A 19,651-nucleotide genomic window follows, 5' to 3' on the forward strand; every position below is an offset into this window, starting at 1 on the left:
AAAGACCTCAAACCCTGTCACACACACAGACACGCAAAAGCACACATTTGTGCACGCCTCATTCCAGGAACGCTCCCCGACCCTTCACATGAAATGATGTCATCACCCTGCTTACCATCAGCATGTTTGTGGTGTTTTTATGTGTCTGTTTATACATGTGTGTATTTGTGCTTGTGTATTTCTGTACATATTCATTATCACTGCTGCCTCCCTCTGCTCTGGTATGTTTGATTTTGTATAAGAAAATCTCTTACAGCTGCCACAGAGATGCTGGCGTGAAAACAAGGGTTCCTTGGAAAAGGAGACCGATTTAAAAGCAGGTTTCGTGTCATTCCAAAGAAATATGATCAAAAATGGGTATGCTCCTTGTAATGCATTTATTTTTGTGTCTCATAATAAAATGTAATTAAAGATAACCCTTTTTTATGACATACTGACCTTATGAGAGTAACATTTGTCTTTATTCATATGTTGTGCAAAGAAACACACTAGGCTTCTACCTTTTGGTAAAAATTTAACAATACATTCCCATAAAGGCAGCCATTATTATGCAATGCATCTGGGTAGTGATGTTGCATGGCTGCATTGTTCCAAGGACTCTATAACTGTACCTTCCTTGATCTACATTAGTCATTTCTTTCTTACTGTCATTTTCATTTCAACTGTACTTGTGTTAAATTAAAAGACTTTAAGGATGACGCTTTATAGCATAGATGTAACAATATCAAGATTTCATATCACGCTAATATGACCTAAAATGTCATGGTTATCGGTATTATCACGGTATTGTTGTGTTTGCAGAAAATCTAAAGAGGTATGATTCATCATGTCAAATCATTTTATCAAGATTGATACCAAAAACACAGTAAATCAAATTAGCAGTGCTGGGACAAACTTATAAACTTTATGTTTTTATAAACATTAAAAGCAAACATGAATACCTAAAATGTGTCCTACCAAAAGCACTGTCAAAAAGGTTGTCCAGTTTTGATACTTTTCTGATACCACAAACTTTAAAGAAAAGTATTAATTATTCCTGAGTGGCTTGATCTTAAAATGAAAAATTGGTGGATTCTAGGGCTGGGCACTTAATTGCAAATTAGATTAAATCGCAATATGGCCTGCTGCAATTCTCAAATGGCAGAGGTTGCAATATTTTTTGAACTTGAAATGTGTCAAAATACCAGGTTAATAAATCATTTTTTTTGCAGCTGCAGAGATTTTATGTACATTATGCAAACATTCAAGTGATATTTTTTTATAATGTGTTTTATGTATGTTGTTCTTAATAAAAATGAGTGACACAAAAATGATAATGCCCTTAAACAAAGAAACGGACAATACATTTGCAATACAAGCAAAATGGTTAGCTCATTCTATCTAAAACTGATGAAGCCTAGCATTATTTCATGAAAGTCAAATGCCAGCTGCAATCAGCTGGTAGCCAGCCTCACCTCCTCCACCCCAGCCACCTCCTCTATAGCTTAAAGCCTGTTGCACCCCCATATTCTGATTCATGCTACCATGGATTAATTGCTTTGGAAATAATTTCATTGTTTTTAATAAACATGGTCTTATTTATGGAATCATTTATTGCTTGAATTTGTCAAAAAAAATACATAAGCTGAACCCAAGAATAATTGCATATTAAATTGGATCGCAGTATTCGGGAAAAAAATCGCAGTTAGATTATTTTTGCAAATTGTTCAGCCCTAGTGGATGCTATGAGTGGCGAAGGAGAACCGAGTGACAAAGTGGGGCAGCAATATACCATCAAGGCATCGGGCGTGCCTAAACCAACAAAGAACAATGTTTTTGAGATTGTGGAGGCTCTGGCGACTTTTACATCTGATGTGTGGAAGCATTTTGGTTTCCCTGTGTCGAGAAATAAGGAAGGAGAAAAGGTGACAGAAAAATAAAAAAACAATCTGCAGACTCTGACAGACTGAGGTGACACCCTTGATAGGGAATACGAGTAACATGAGAGCTACTTGGCAAATCATCACCCCGTAGCAAGATGCGAGGAGAAGAATCCAGCCAGGTCAAAAGATTTTTAAGAAAGCATTCACAATCCCACTTCACAACAACAAGTGTGAGGGCTCAAAAGATTCATAAGGTGACTGTTCCCCCAAAAACCTACAGCTATTTTCAAAGGTGAACAACAAAGATTTCAGAAGGTTAGTAAAAACTGGAGCCAAAGTATAGGTACATATTTTTAAGCCTAATGCACACCTATGGCACTTTTTTGCACTTATTGTAATATCCAAAGTGCAACTGTTTAATAAATGCAAACATCACTTTGTTTTTCAAGTCTTCATTTGTTGTTTTGGAGTTTCTGATATAACAATAAATACTGTATTGTGGACTTTTTACTGAGGTATTATTGTACCGTGAAATTTTAACTTTGTTAAATCCCTAGTAAAAAAACAACAGTAAGTTTTGTGTAAATCCTAGTTCTCAATTGGTGCATTGAAATCCAAAAGTGGGTTGCAACCACTTTTAAGAAATCGTTACTTAATTTCAACAGTCCTTAATTCAAAAATATTATGTGAACATTTATCTTTATTTCAATGTTTTTTTCTTTTCTTTATATCAAATTGGTCTCATTTCTCCATCTGGTATTTCCTACAATCTTTCATCATCCTAGTGATCATTCTTATTCTTACTGTTGCAAACTTCATGCTATACTTTATACAGTCATGGATGAAAGTATTGGCACCCCTGTAATTTTTCCAGAAAATACTCTGTTTCTCCCCCAAAAAATTGTTGCAATTACAAATGTTTTTGGTATCCACATGTTCATTTCCTTTATGTGCATTGGAACAATACAAAAAATCAGAAGAAAAAAGACAAAATTGACATAATTTAATAATTGATAATATAATCAAGAAGTTTATAACCCATGGAACTGTGGCTAATCTCCCTGGACGTGGATGGAAGAGAAAAATCGACAAAAGAATGCAACGCAGGATAGTTGGAATGGTGGATAAACATCCTCAGTCAACTTCAACACAAATTCAGGCTGTCCTGCAGACTCAGGGTGCAAAAGTGTCAGCTCGGACCATACGTCATCATCTTAATGAGATGAAGCGCTATGGCAGGAGACAGAGGAGAACCCCACTGCTAACAAAGAGACATAAAAAAGCCAGACTGGAGTTTGCAAAAATGTACCTGAGTAAGCCTCAATCCTTCTGGGAGAACATTTTGTGGACAGATGAGACTAAGGAAGAGCTATTTGGAAAAGCATGCCAATCTACTATTTACAGAAAACAGAATGACGCCTACAGAGAAAAGAACACAGTACCTACAGTCAAACATGGTGGAGGTTCAAGGATGTTTTGGAGTTGTTTTGCTGCCTCTGGCACTGGGTGCCTTGACTGTGAGCAAGGAATCATGAAATCTGGAGACTATCAAAAGATTTTGGGCCGCAATGTAGTGCCTAGTGTCAGAAAGCTGGGTCTGGGTCAGAGGTCATGGGTGTTCCAGCAGGACAATGATGCCAAACATACCTCAAAAAGCACCAAGAAATGGTTGGAGACAAAAGCGCTAGAGAGTTCTGAAGTTGCCAGCAATGAGTCCGGATCTAAATCCAATTGAACACCTATGAAGAGATCTTAAAACTGCTGTTGCAAGAAGCACCCTTCAAATCTGAGAGACCTGGAGCAGCTTGCAAAAGAAGAGTGGTCCAAAATTCCAGTTGGGAGGTGTGAGAAGTTTTTCAATGGTTATAGGAAGTGATTGGTTTCAGTTATTTTTTTCCCAAGGATTGTGCAACCAAATATTAAGTTGAGGGTGCCAATAATTTTGTCCAGCCCATTTTTTGAGTTTGTGTAAAATCATGTCAATTTTGTCTTTTTTCTTCTGATTTTTTGTGTTGTTCCAATGCACATAAAGGAAATGAACATGTGGATACCAAAAACATTTGTAATTGCAACAATTTCTGGGAGAAATGGTGTATTTTCTGGAAAAATTACAGGGGTGCCAACACTTTTGTCCATGACTGTATATGAATTCTGCACAAACAATGCTTGAAGTTTGTATGAGATAAATGTGCATGTGAGTGTACCTGAATGAAACGAGGTTGTTGGTATGTGACAGATGAAGTCAGACGCTGCATCTCTGACCTCCTGATCCTCATCCTGCAGCAGCTTGAACACACTCCTCCACAGGGACACTGTGGTGGACAGACCTGGACACAGAGATAGAAACACACAGATTTAACATTTTTATAGAGACACAACATTGAACTTTAAACCTTCCTGTTGCTGATAAGAGGAACTGACCCATCGGCAGGAGGGGGCTGGTCAGCACTGATGATGTACAGGTGACTAACACCTTTGCAGCTGTCAGTTTCACTTCCTCTGGCTGCTCCTCGTTGCAGCATGAGCACACCAGCGCAGCCCACTGGGCCAAACAGGACACTTCACCTGCACCCTGGATAACACAAAAACGCATCTGTATAAAGATTTATGAGAGATTTTAGTGGAGCAGTTTCTTTAGCAGCACAGAATGGGTTCTGAGACACTGATTGGCTGTTGAGACAAAGGACGTGCCTTATGTTCTAAAACCGGCTGTGGTGATGTGACAAACTGAATCAGTCAGCCTGATTACAGTTGCAATTGTTCAATTCATGCAGCTGCAACTGTACCTTGCAATGTTCTAAAATTTTCTTGTTGCTTTGCAAATCTTTGGTCTTAGCTGGGCCTTAGTGCACATTAAGCACCATTATTTCTAAAACAGGCAGCATATTGTTGGCTTTTAAAAAAAGATGACTTAAAAATAGAAATGGTTATGGTATAGTTTTGGCTAAAGAATGTGAAATTGAGTCGATTCAAGGTTAAATACAGCAACATCACTCTAACATATTAGTTTTTAAGTGTGTCTGCTCCTCCTGGGCTTACTGCTGATAGTCACAACAATATTTAAGATAAAGATTTACACATTTTTTTCTGTGCTTAGTTAGAAAGTAAAAGAACACCATGAGTGTTTACCTGGGGGTCAGAGGTCACCAAGTGGACCACCAGCTGGGAGAGCAGCGTGAGGGCGGCACAGTGGAGCTCCACACTGAAACACAAAATCACAATGATGTTGATGACAGCAGCTTCAAAATGTTTTTAGTCAAATCAGCAGGGGTGTAACTGCACCACTAAAAATCTATAGGCCTCTTCAGGTGTGACCTTAAAATAAGAAACTACAATTACCTATTTGTCTTATCACCACTGTCTCCCTCAGATTTTTTTAGATTTGTTCTTTGGACAATTTGTAAGACAAAGTTACATCAGATTCATGACACGTTCTTAAACTTCAGAATTTTTGTTTCTTGTGTTCTTAAATTAATGAATGCCATGCGTTCAGAAGCTAGAAGTTTGTGCAGTTTTATAAATAAATGCCTCTTTTTTGTTTAAACAAGGGCATAAGACTGAAGGGCTGTGCGCAAACACAGATAATGCACACAGGAGTGAGAGGAGAAGCAGCAAGTTGTCAGTAATTTACACGACTAAATGGACACACAATTACACAGTGGAATTCAAGAATCGAAAAAATCTTTGGTAGTGATAAAGTGAATTTAATGTAGCTCAAAACAGAACCTAGGAAGACAAATTTAATTATATTTAAGGACAAATGGTGGATATTAAACATATGCTTCAAACACATTAAATAAATGATATCACTCAAAAACTGACTTCCTGATGAAGCCTTGATGGCAAAATGCATCAACGTGTGTTTTCAAGGTCTACATGTGACCATGCAGGAAAAATAAAGGCCTTTTAACGTTTGAGGAGAGTGCCTTGGAGTTTTTTCTCATTTATTCATCCAGATTTTATTACTAATTTAGATAGCACTTTCACTGAGAGGGGTCTGGCTGCAGACCGTGGCTCTCAGACAGCCCCTCTCACAGACCATTAATCTTTAGACACCTCATCTGTCAGGACAGAGATACACGCTTAAAAAGATACCAAAACTTAAAAATCTTATCATAAAACATTTTTTAAAAATGAATAAACTGTGTGCTCACAGGAACGAAGCTTGTCCTACATGAAAACATTTTCACGTAGCAGGCATAGCTTATGTAGCTCTGTTAGCTACTTAAACTAAGTAAATAACAGAGCTATGTAGCTAAAGCTAAAACTCACAAAGCTCACGGACATATATTTTAACAAAGCTCACATTAGCTACATAAGCTACATTATGTAGTAGCTTATGTAGCTATGATAGCTGTTTGCTAAAGCTCATATTGCTTCAGCTAACTTGACTTCATTGGCTTACATAGCTACATTAACTACATAGCTAGCACAGCTATGTTATCTTTAGCTAAAGATAATGATGCAAAAGTGAGCCACCGTTCATCTTCTAAAAGGGGTCTATACACAATTGACCCCTGGTTACGACTGAATTTTTCTGTTTTATTTATAAAATGATGCTTAGTCTGTAATGTTTGAAATATAGTCATTTCATGAATGTAACTGCATGATTTTGTTTATGATTAAAGTTGAATTAAAAAAAAAACTGGTTATAATTTTTACTGGTAAATTACGTTACTTCTGTTCTGGCAGAGATGGCATCTCAGATTAATGGTCTGCGAGAGTGGCTGTCTGAGATCTACAGTCTGCAGCCAGACTGTCTTGCTCTCATAAGAAACAACCTGCATTACCCTTCAGTAAGAAAAAGATTCATCCTGATGAATTTAGAAGAATGATGAAAGAATGGTTGGTGAAAGAGAACCAATGTGGTAAAATTGTAACAATATTCTAAACTATAAATTCTTGGTGCTGTATGATTTTTAAGATAATACAATCACTGTTATTTTGATCATCAATAGTATAAAAAAGTACCAAAGCTTAAAAAGACAGCATCTATTTTACAAGACAAGCGTCTGGGACACAAATGCAGTCTTCACTGAACGTAGGAGTTAATCAGTAAAAACAGGAAATGACACAATATTGAGTGTCTGGGACTTCTCTTTTATGAGACTGGTAACAAATGGGAAACAATATTCTAGACTCATCAAAGTTTAAAACTAATTCTGCTATTCTGACCACCCTATAATGTGGCTCTTAGGTTGTTCAGTGAAAAGATCACACACATACTCAGGACTCAACTGTATTGGATTACCGCCCACAAAAGAAGTGTGCTGCTCCTCAACACAACACTGAGGGCAACAGCATGCCCTGCACCTTTCAATCACACAATCACGCCCCTCGCTCTGAAGGGGAAGCAGATCCTTGGGTCCACAGATTGTGGTTTTTACACTCCTGAAAGTCTTTGTAATTTAATCCTCATTCAAACCTGTTATTTTTTTTCTTCTCATGGTGAGAAAAGTACAGCAGAGTGTTTGAAAGGTGTGTGTGTCTGTCACTACATGTCAAGGACTTTACAACACAACACACACATGCACAGGATTGTATACCAAATCACTTTGAGGTGATGAGGACAATGACTCAGAATTAAGATTAAATCCTGACAGGTGCAAAATATCAACTTTCTTCCTACTATTTTTAAATGATGCCATGTTTTTTTTCTATTTTGACTTTTATTCAGTAAATGACAATGTCTTAAAGTGGGATATTGTGAAACCAAAATTTAACAGTATGTTTGCACATATATTTGTGTATCTGGAGTATCTAACAACCAACTAGGTGTGAAATAAGCCAACACTATGTCTGAAAATACAAAATCTGACAACTCCTGAAGTAAACTGTTTCGAAGGTCTGCCATTGTTTGGGCTTTGGATGATATCAGATCAATGCATAAACTTGTGAACTCATCGATACCAATACCTATATTTTAAGCAGTATTGGACATCTTTCTGATACATAATTTTACACATCATTTACATAAAAGCAATGTCCAGATCATGGCTGCACCTGGCAGAAAACACAGTCTTACCAGATTACACTGCATCAAGAACAAACAAAACACATAATTAACAGACGAATCATGTGATGACGCAAAATAAGCTGTATCCCTCTGTGGTGGATAAACAGTGAAGTCTCCATCTATCATGGTTTAGGATCGGCTTAAACAGCATTGCAACTAACAGCCCTAGTATTCAAGGGGTTAATACCCTGGGGTCGTTTCGGCTCCTGGTCGATACCTGAGCAGACACACTGACACACCCACACTGGGGGAGGAGGGGTAATGCTCCAGGTGTGCCCAGGTGCAGGGTGAAGGTGCAGTCAGTGAACTGATGAGCCCCCCTTCATGGACTCTGACTGTGAATGAATCTTTGACAACATGCCTGCAGCAGCTTTATGAGGAGGGGGAGTGTGTGGTTGAATGTTGACCTCTTCCCGTCTCCTCCATCCATCACAGGTAGAAACTGCTCTTTGATTGTCTGATGACTGTTTTGACAGAGAGTGTTCAGGATAGAGTGAGTGTTTTAAAGTAACACTGTGCTCAGAGACCATGGTAGATGTGGAACAGTAATATTTCAAATGACCTAAAATAGACAAAAAACAGCACAGTCTGAACTTTTTTTTTTTTAGAAAACAACCACATGTATGGTCCAAGCCAACATCGGAGAAACTGTCTTTTGTAAGAGCCACGATGCAAAAATGTCCTTGGGGTCCCTGAATACAACATTATAGAATGGATATGATACTGACACAAGGGAGGACTTAGGGATGGGGATTGATAATCTTGATTTATACTGATAGGCTTATCCATACTCACTATTGGTCAGAGTCCTTATCAATACCAATATTGAGTGATATTCTGTTATTTGGTGGAAGACAAGATGACTTCTGGTATCAGCTGAGTAGAGATTGTGTGAAGAATCAAAAAGGCCATGATTCCATCTCTTTCATCTTTCAGAAAAGAAACAAACAAATTTCACATCCTGATGCTGTTTTATCTGCCGTTGCCATTTTACTGAACTGATCTTGAACACATCTTAATGTCACCTTGTTTGGCTAGAAAACTACCTTTAAATTTTAAGATTTCAACATTGGGTTACAATTTTTGACTACCAAGACCTGCAACAAAGTTTGGGACTGCTTTCATTGGCTGATTTGAGTGTAGGATGATATACAGTGCCTATAAAAAATAATCACCCCCTCAGATGTTTTACCCTTTCATTGATTTTATAAATCAATCATGGTCAATATAATTTGGGTTTTTGGGCCAAAAAGACCTCATTAATTTCAGAGTGAAAAAAGATTTCTACAAAGTAATGTCAATTGAACAAAAATATGTAATGTAAAACAAGTGAATGCACAAATATTCACCAACTTTAAAGACACCGACCTAATTCAACAGAGGTTGTGCCAATTGGTGCTGGTAGTCTTACAGTTAATGAAATGGGGATCACCTGAGTATAGTGAATGTGTTTCAAGTGATTGTTGTACAAGCACCCGTGTCCGGAAGGTCCAGTCACTGGTTAATCAGTATTCCTGGCTACTATTACACCATGAAGACAAAAGAACCCCCCTAGCAACTCAGAAGAAAGGTTGTTGAAAAGTATAAGTCAGGGGGTGGACACAAAAAAAGATCCAAGGAACTGACACCCACAGGGGATTCAGTTAAATACATCCTAAAGAAATGGAAGGAATATGGCACATGTGTAAATCTGCCTAGATCAGACCGTCCTCACAAACTGCGTGACCGTGCAAGGAGACTAGTGAGAGGACCACCAAGACACCTATGACTACTCTGAAGGAGTTACAAGCTTCAGCAGCTGAAATGGGAGAGACTCTGCATACAAAAGCGGATGCCCAGGTTCTTCACCAGTGAAAGCTTTATGGGAGAGTGGCAAGGAGAAAGCCACTGTTGAAGAAACTCAGATTAAATCTGGACAAGAGTTCCCAAAAGGCATGTGGGAGACTCCATGGTCAAGGGGTAGAAAGCTCTTTGGTCTGATGAGACCAAAATGATGCAAGCCAAATTATACTGACCATGATTGGTTTATAAAAACAATAAAAGGATAAAAAAATCTAAGGGGGTGAATACTTTTTATGGGCACTGCATGCCTGTATGGAACTTGTTGCAGTAGCTGGAGTTGATGAAGGATTTTCTATCTGATTAATCAAAGACAATCAAAAGAAGTGCATTTTGGTTTAATTTTGCTTATGTGTGTGGTGACTGTGCTCCCTCTCATCAGATCTAATGCAAGCTATTTTTTGCAGTAGTGTATTGCTTTGAATGATTTGTCTTGTCTTAAGTTTTGAGCATTTTGTGCATCAACAGTTGGCATTTGTTGTCCCTTCAAGATTACACTTGTCACACATCAGCAACAGAGCATGAGGTCTGGGATAAATTGTGCTTGGTTCGAGCTAAGGGTGGGCAAACACTGTAGAATGCAATGAATAATTTCTACTCATACTCTTTCCCTTTTAAAGTATCTTCTAACTTCTGAAACAAACAAAAAAAAAACGCCTGCACTATAGCTGACAAACAGCTACTTACTGGTGCATCTCAGAACAGGGATGGAGAAAAACTCAGATTTTTAACCTGAAACTGCTTTATTTGATGTTTTTACTGGTTTCAATCATAGAGTCAGGGTTATCATAGTTAACTAAAACTGACTAAATAACTAAAATGTAAAAATCATTTTAGTTGACTAAAACTTAATAAAAGGAAAAAAAGAAAACTAAATTATGTGCTTAGAAAACTAACTAAAATAAAATAAAAGACAAAACCTCCTCAGTTTTAGTCTTTGACACCAGATAATGACTGACATGTATGCCCAAGCCTGGAGAGAGTAAAATCTCCTGATTTAATTGGAGAAGACTTCACACAACATTAATTTTTTGTTCTACACAAACATCAAAATTGAATAAATGAGACGAAAAGTGATGAGCAGTTTTGGGTCTCACCCCTGACAGGTATGCAATACTGCTGAAAACACTAAAATGAACACTAAAACTAATAAAAACTAAACTGAAATGAAGCATTTTTGCAAAATAAAAAGTAAAGTAAACTAGCAACCTAGCAAGAAAAAATAATTAAAACTTAACTGAAGGTATAAGACAAGGTAAAAATGAAATAAAAATAAAAACTAATAAAAAAAAAAAAAAAAACTATTATAGCCTTGCATTTAGTGCATTTATTTTCAGAAAAGGAAAATGCCTCTTCTGATAATTATTCCCTTTTAAAACTTTGTGATTTACAACACTAAAAGGCAATCTCAATGCTCAATTTCAAAGTTCACAGCCTGACATGCTGACTCAGGATCTCTTCTCTTAATGACTTGAATTGTTGACTTTGGACTGAGTGGAAGTTGAGGCAATAACTGTGTAATCCTTCCAGACAAACAGAGGAAGCAGAGGATCACAGGATGATGGCTTTAGGATGAGCATGTGTGTTTGTGTGCTGTCTCTGACCTGTGAGCAGACCTCTGTGTCAGAGTGAGGAGGTGCAGCAGGACGTCCTCCTGAGACACAATCTGAGCTCCATCCCTCCACACCAAATCTCCGTCGCAGCTCAACGCAGACAGCACACTGAGAGCCTGAGGGAGGACAGGAGAGATTAATGTGCACATACAAACACAGACCCAGGCCGTCCATCATCACAGCTCTGGTGTCCTCTCTGGTGTCCAGAGCGTATTTTTACCACACGGGTCAGATCCTCCCTACGCACACCCAAACCACGGGCACACAGCTGCCTCCCTCTACACACAAACACGTTGATCCTCATGAGAAGAAAGAAAACTGCAGGGGATGTGTTTATTTTTATGGTTCTACTGTTTATGCTTGTGTTTGAATGAAAGCAACATCTTATGTTTGAGTGTATTAAACATTTGTCCTAACTGCCAAAAACAATATCACTGGATCTTTGGTTGTAAAAAAGAACATTCAGTAAAAGCCAGCTGCAAATTCTTCCAAAAACAACAGGATACTAATGTTTTAACTCAGATGGACAACACATTGGATGATTTTTGGCCCTGTTTAGGGGTTAGTACTTTACTGCTACCAATAATGTTCAAACAAATTGAATTTGGAATTGATGATTCCACATCAGACTGCCTCCAGACTGCAAGCAATGAGAGCAACTGAACCGGGAAGTGTCACCAGCAACTGTTGTAGGAATGTTGGTTTTCTTTATCAATATAATACTTTAAAATTCAGACCATAAAATATGCATATTTTCTCTTTACAGGAACCATAGAAACTAAAACATTCTGCATGATAACAATGGAGTGTGTATGTGGCTTCTCGTGCTTCTTGCAGCCAGCCCCAAGTGGACACTTGAGGAGCTGCAGTTTCTTGTTATTATGCATTTGCTTCACATTTTAAAGACACTATAAAGTGAAATCCAACGTTTGTGTCTTAACACACTATATATGTTGGAATATATTTTCTGTAAACATGTGAAAACACTGAGATCTATTTGTGACTGAATTTTAGATTTAGACTGTTAAAAAGTTTTCACCTCTTTCCTGGCTGGGTTTAATTTAGGCGGGGCAAATATGTGGACTGGCGATGTCAACAGTCACACTGGGGTATTACCCCCCCCGCGCTACAATGATACAAAATCACCGAGCAGTTCATCTCAGTACAGCCTGTTTTAACCAATGTCACTGCCTTCACTGAAGATTAACAGCCACATAAGTGCCGCTTTTTTTGTTGATTGTGAGGCAGATTTGCCAAATCTATCAGCCACAGTGGTCTACGAATCATTTAAAGCATCATAACAGAGATTTGAGCCAGAAAATGGACTTTGTCTCTGCTCTGGTAAAGAGCCGGGCAGATGTGCTCTGATCATAAGGTCAATGTAAGGTTAAGGGGCAGGGTAATAGCGTGAGTGCTTTCCTACAGTCAGGTTGTCGTACCTTTTAAAACTTGAGAAGACCATATTTCTCCGGAGTGGGTGTGGCTTCAGCTCATTCAACAGACACGCCCACACCATCCTGGAGCAGATTTTACTGCCTCATTTTTCATGACTTTGAAGCTTCATTTGATCAACTTAGAGATATTTTATTGGACTGATATTTAACCTGGGGGTTCATGACACTATGACCTATCACACAACAACCCCAAATACAGATTTATTTTCACTTTACAGGGTCTTTAATCACTGAGGTTGCTGCTTGATAAAAACTGACACTGATGAGGGATAAAGCTTCACCTCCTGATGCCAGAAAAGAGAGGCCCTTAATTTTACTACAAGGTATTGCTACATATCTACTTATGAAGAATATCTTTAAAATGCCTAGGTGCTTGGATAACTAAACTGAATCATAAATGGATTGTAACACTACAATTATTTATGAGTTTACAAAAACCCCATAAAGATTAATCTATTAAGCTGAATCTGTACTTTATTTTTTACACTCTGCAGTTAAAACAACATTGTCTTATTAGCTTGTTTTTGACTGAATTTCTTAGTAATGCATGAGTGTGACACCCCCACCCCCTGTTAAAAACTTACATGTAGGGGTGAACACATGTTGTTGACATTCCTGCTGCATTTCTCTCTGATTATTATTCCTCTGAGGAGCAGAGCTATGATTAGAATTAGAAAATAAAGTCAGCTTTATATGATCTGTGAAGAGCAGGGTGAGCAGGAGCATGTTACATCAGTGTGTAAACATCTTTGCGTGTGTATGTTAAAGTGTGTATATTTGTACATGTGAGCAGTAAAAAGATAGCAGGGAAAGTTAGGTCTTATAGAAACAAGAACCCTTGAAGTACTTAACATTGTAGGAAAGACTAATATCAATTATTCAATAGCAAAAGGGTTCATTAAATGGAGATGAAATTGTACTTCAATAGAAGGTCTGCCATGTAAGGGGATATTAATTTATTTACACAGTCTACAGAAGATTCATTAGTATGCTTTTCTAGTTTTTTGGCTATTGAGAATGAATATGAAGTGCCCTAGAGAATAAATAGTGTTATAAAATGTTACAGTGATAAAAACCATCATTCAAAGATTGTTCACTTATTTACAGCAACTGCACCAGCCTAAACCAGAGTTCTCCTTATGCTTGTTTTAACTACGAACCCTGCCAGAGTTTTCTTGTTTACAGCAAGCAAGTCAGCCATCTCTACCAGGGTTAGTAGCAGGTAGGAGCCAAGCTAAAGCTAATTAAATTAAAGTGCCTGTGTCCATTTGTGCCCTTTATTGCACTGGCAGAGTTCATTTTCTAACTAGTAAACTAGTTCAGTTCAGCATTTTGACCATTTAGCTTGGTGATCTCACACTAAAAATCATGCTATCACCCTGAGATCTGTCCACAAACAACACTTTATTGACACACCTAGTAATATTTACTTTTACTAGGATATTCATTTCTTATATTTGAATAAAATTCAAGCCCAAAAACACCTTTGTGTGAAGTCTACACTAGTGGTGGAGATTTGCCAGTATGCCTTGCCACACCATTTGAGAACCACTGTTCTACACCAATCAAAGAATATTCTATGCTCCCAGGCAGAGTTGGAATTTAAATTTTTTATCTACCTGCCACAAACATTTTTTACTAGCCACTCTATTATTAGCATTATTAGATAGGGTATAATATAATATTCAAGGCTCAAAGTATTCAGGCTAGCAGCTTTTTAATAAGAGATCAGAGTTGGTGCATAAATGGTCCAAATTGTCACCTATTTTAAACTTCTGTTTCTCAACCAGTTACTCCTTTACCCGACCATGCAAAACAGGGGCACTGTAAATTCATAGAAAATTCCCAGCATTATGAATGTCAGACTAATAGAATTTAATGTTTTGTGCACAATTTCTTCAGTCTCACACTAAAATTAAAGCTTTGTTTAACTATCTTGGACTTGTGACAAGTAAGAGATTGGTACAAACATATCTTTAGCAGAAACACCAGTTGCACACAGCAGCCTGTAAACATTTGACAGCAGCTCTGACAGAGGGAGAAGGAGGCAGGGTTTTGTGGTGAATAAGTATTTAGGTCTAAGCAGAAAAAAGGGGCTTGATTTATGTCTTTGACTCTAATAAAATCTCTCTGTTGGGTTAGGCTACTTTTATTTATTTGCTCCAGTGGCTGGTTAGTCCAGCAACTCCACTGCTGGAAAGTACCTGCATTTGGCTTGTGGTGGGAGCTCATTTCCTACCCTGCTCCCCAGGCTTGGGTGGCCAGGGGTAGGGTTAAGTCCCATTTGTCAAATTTCTGCAAGTGTGCTTGAAAATTATCCTGACACACCAGATGGATTTGTTTTGCACGTCCATCTGGTAAACCTCCCATAGACAGCATTTGGGAAAAGGCAGAGCCTTTGAAAAAAAAACTTGGAGGGTGATTGGATGAACGTTCTGTCTTTACGGGCCAATCAGAGCAACAAAACTCATGACACCGCAGCCCCAAACTGAGTCGCACCGCTACCAACGCGTAAACGCCGTAGAGAGCTGCATAATGTGTACAATGGCAACCGCAGACATGTAAATACACGACTTTTGTCGTTTTTGAAAAGAAAACAACCCAATGCTGTTCTTTGTTCTTCTTTTAACGAAGGAATGTCATCAAGTTATGATAAAAACTGCGCTTTACAAGCAACCACGCCACCATCCGCCACAATTGCACTGGTCTCTTGTCGCTACTTGCTTACATCACGGCTCTGCAGCACCCGAAAGTACTGCCCCTTTGTCACAGTGGTTCAGGGGAGGTATGGGAGAAGTGTTGGATGTGCAACCAGTGATCACACAAGCTCTGCTCTATTGGAGTGCATGGACCCTACATTTGTCATCGCTGTTACTCAGATAGTGAATGCATATAGCCTGTGTTGCTATAGGCTTATAGGCTGGTCTTAAGATGATCCTGTTCATATCCTTTGATAATTTTGTGTTAGGATGCATTAAGTTATTTTATTTGTAAACTTCTCGATGCAATTAAAGTTTCAAATCTAAGTTATGCCTTCTTGCTTTGAAAACAACATGGTGACAAACAACTCCATAGTGTGCGACGACCACGCCTGTGATGGGGTTGGTTGTCACAATGTGTCAGAACGACATTGATAGCTAATGACCTCTTTTTTTCAATAAGGTAGTGAATGAGAGGGACACACATTTCAAGCCAGCACCTTAAGCTTCAATTTAATGTAGGAATGACTACTGGCAGATGTTTGATGATGAGCAATTCACACTAGAGTAAAAAGTGTGACAACCAACCCTGTTCTCCCTTACGTGTGGAAAATTTTGAACATCAGGAAATTTGTGTGCATGACAACTAGTTGATTCAGAAAAATCTCTAGTCTGGGGCAGCTTTACATGGAAAACCCCACACTCTGTCTTCCAGAATTCCTTGGCTTAAGAGAGTAAGCCTTTCATTGGTTTTCCTCAAAATATTACACAGTAAGAACATACAACTAATCTTTTCCAGATTTAATTCTGTTGGAATAATGCACCAACAAGAAGTTTAAAAGAACCACAGTTGACAAACTGAAACTTTTAGTCGATATTTCATAAAGTCAGATGTCTTTTTTTCAACTCCAATGAAGGGGAATCAATCATCCAGACATTAGTGCTTAGGCAGACTCATTGTTCATGTTGGCGGTCCATTTCACTCTTTATTGCACAAGGAAAAAAAAAAAAAAAAAAAAAACTTCAGCCTGTCCCTGGTTGTGTTTTTCTGGCTCTTTCGGTCTGTGTGCATTTCTCAGCTGGTCTGAGCGTCTCTTTCTTTTACAGCCTGTTTAATGAGCTCCTGTCCTGCAGCACGCTGGGCCGCCTTCGAACTCAAATATACAGAGTCACAGAAAACATGCAGAGTCAGGCTCAGACTGTCAGAGCTGTAACATGCAAATAAACAGAGACACCCACCCTGCATGAACACACACAAACCAAACATGAACCAATAAAAATGTCACCCTTCACATAGACATCCAGCCTGCTTTCCCTCTGAATCTGAAGTCCTAACAGTCTCAAGGTGCTGCAGCTTTTCTGGTATTTACTGACCTAACTGTGAAAAGGATGCTGAGTTAAAATTCTTTATATATCTTTCTTCAATCTAGGAAGTCCCAAATTTCCTGACAAAGAGAAAAACAAAAATCTTTGTCCATGCAGGGTGACTTCAAGACATTATCAGCTTCATCATAAGCCTCTACATCTATGTCAGTAAAACAAAGATCTAAAGGACCGCAAACAATTTAAGCAACAGAACAAACTTAGGTTTGATTCATCAGTCCATACGTTCAGATGTACAATATCATCATAATTAAAAACGTCCTGATTAGGCTTTCTAATATCACTGCTTGCATGGATGCTTAATGAAGCAGTCCTATGACATGCAACTTTGATGAGCGGGGATCTCCTGCCTGTCTAATCAGATAAACACAGCAGAAGAAGCTGTTCCTTCTGCCTGTGTTGTAAACAAACACCGCCATCGCTGCACTCCCGCACATTTTGCTTGTCTACTCGCCCACTCACCAGATTTCTTTCTTCCTCTCTCTGTCATCTGTGACTCTGGATGTCTGCAGTTTATTATGAGTCGGTGGTTTCCAGCTCTGTTCAGCTTTTCATAAACTTGTTTCAAAAACCTTTTTCTGGCCGTATGATGATCAAGATGTCCAACAATCAGGATTTCTTCTTAAACCAAACCTCCAGCAAAAATGGTTTTCCTGGCTACAGACTAGTTTTGCTTTGCTCATGTATTTCAGCTATTAAATTCTGATTTGTAGTGGTCCATGTAAACATAGCTGGGTTTTTCAACTCAATAGTTTTGTTTACACGGGCATAAATCATCAGAATAAAAGCCTGATCATAACGCTTCATGTAAACACATCAATCAGAAGATTCTGATCCAATCTGGCAAAGTCAGACAGAAATTTCCCTTCAGAACAAGAGGGTTGTTTATTGTTGTTTGAGTAAATATCCATGTACACAAGCATTCCAACAGTTTCTTCCTGGTTGGCGTCGAGCTGTACCTATGGTCAGTAGCATGTTTAAACAAGGTTATTTAAGATTTTTCCGTTAAAACTGAGCTTGATGAAAAAAATCTTTTGGTGATCACTGATAGTCAGCCTGATCCTTCAACAGTTTCTGCAGAATAAAACTGCCTCTTGAATATCCAGTGATGCTGATGTGACTCTGATACCCCATTTAGACAATAACACAAATAACAATTCACCCATTTCTTCATAATTTCCCAGTTTGGGATCAATAAAGTCCATCTTTTAATATTTATCTCTTTTGGGCATTCAGATACCAAGACATAATCCTTAATTTTGTTATGTGCTGGCACACACTACAGACCCCTTGCCAACGGACATGATCTGTGAATTGCAGCTAGTGGTAAAATTCATGGTTTATTCATGTCCACCCTGCCCCCCATAGTGTGTTGTAAATAGTGGCTCTTTTAGAGATCTGGATAATTTGTAATTAAAACCAAAAGAAGTAATAACAGCCAGTCTTTCATCTGTACATTTGGTATGACTTTGTCTTTTTAAAAATCTTTTAAACAGCATTAGATATAGTCCACCAAACATAGTGTCTTGTCTGATGGCCGAGAAGCACCGTTTTGGTCTCATCAGAACAAAGAACTTTCTACCACTTGACCATGGAGTCAGCCACATGCCTTTTGGTGAACTCTAGTCCAGATTTCATCTGAGTTTTCTTCAACCATGGCTTTCTCTTTGCCACTCTCCCATAAAACTTTGACTGGTGAAGAACCCGGCCAACAGTCTCAGCTCTCAGCTGCTGAAGCTTGTAACTCCTTCAGAGTAGTCATAGGTGTCTTGGGGGCCTCTCTCACTAGTCCCCTTCTTGCATGGTCACTCAGTTTGTGAGGATGACCTGATCTAGGCAGATTTACACATGTGCCATATTCCTATCATTTTCTGATGCTGAGTCTAACTGAACCCCTGTGGATGTTCAGTGACTTGGAATTGTTTTGTATCGATTCCCTGACTTACACTGTTCAATAACCTTTCCTTGTGTTACTGGGGGTGTTCCTTTGTCTTCATGGTGAAATGGTAGCCAGGAATACTGATTAACCAGTGACTGGACCTTCCAGACACAAGTGTTTTTACAGTACAATCATTTGAGACACATTCACTACACTCAGGCGATCCCCATTTCAGTAATTGTGAGACTACTAGCACCAATTGGTTGAGCCTCTGTTGAATTAGGTCAGCCCTTTAAAGGGGCTGAATATTTACAATCACATTTTTTCAATTAAACGGAATTACTTTGTAGAAATCTGTTTTCACTTTGTTGTATTTTTTTGTCAAAAAGACAAATAATATCGACTATGATTGATTTATAAAACCAATAAAAAGGTGAAACATCCAAGGGGCTGAATACTTTTTATAAGAAATGTATGTCAGTAATTTTGATCTGTGTATTTTAAATCAAATAAAGTGTTAATTGTGCATTAATGTGACTATTTTTACATTTATATTAATTTCCCAATATTTCTTAAAAATATGTCCAAATAAAACAAGTTGCCAAAAAGAAGAAAATGGAAATGTAGGAATTTTTTATCACCTAAAATTAGACTAAAACTTATAAGAGTGAAAATGACTAAAATATGGCCATTTAAATCTAAAGACTTTGACTAAATTTGCAGCCAAAATTAACATTGGTATATCACTGTGTCCTTTAAAAAATATTTTTTGACAAAATGAGGAAGAAAAGCTGTTTAAGAGGCACTGCCAGCCTCTTAGCCTGTGGCTTATTCATCCCCATTCTTTCTAGAGGCTTCACTGTGCACACAGCATGTAGGGATACCAAGTCATGATAGAAGAGCCAT

At 38.2% G+C, this 19,651-nt stretch overlaps 1 protein-coding gene across 2 annotated transcripts in view; it reads right to left on the minus strand.

The window, feature by feature from the left end:
* The window catches only part of thada (THADA armadillo repeat containing), a 200,325-nt gene that overhangs the window by 39,075 nt on the left and 141,599 nt on the right, over positions 1–19,651 (minus strand). The window contains exons 33-36 of one of the 2 annotated variants that reach the window (XM_041789514.1): positions 11,322–11,446; positions 4,992–5,064; positions 4,284–4,434; positions 4,067–4,189 (exon numbers count right to left, since the gene is read on the minus strand). In XM_041789514.1, coding sequence (XP_041645448.1) covers positions 4,067–4,189; positions 4,284–4,434; positions 4,992–5,064; positions 11,322–11,446 — 472 coding nt within the window. Of the gene's footprint in view, positions 1–4,066; positions 4,190–4,283; positions 4,456–4,991; positions 5,065–11,321; positions 11,447–19,651 lie in introns of both variants that reach the window. The other variant, XM_041789513.1, reaches the window with a different exon arrangement.

Source organism: Cheilinus undulatus, linkage group 6 (assembly GCF_018320785.1).
Source record: "Cheilinus undulatus linkage group 6, ASM1832078v1, whole genome shotgun sequence".
NCBI lineage: Eukaryota > Metazoa > Chordata > Actinopteri > Labriformes > Labridae > Cheilinus > Cheilinus undulatus.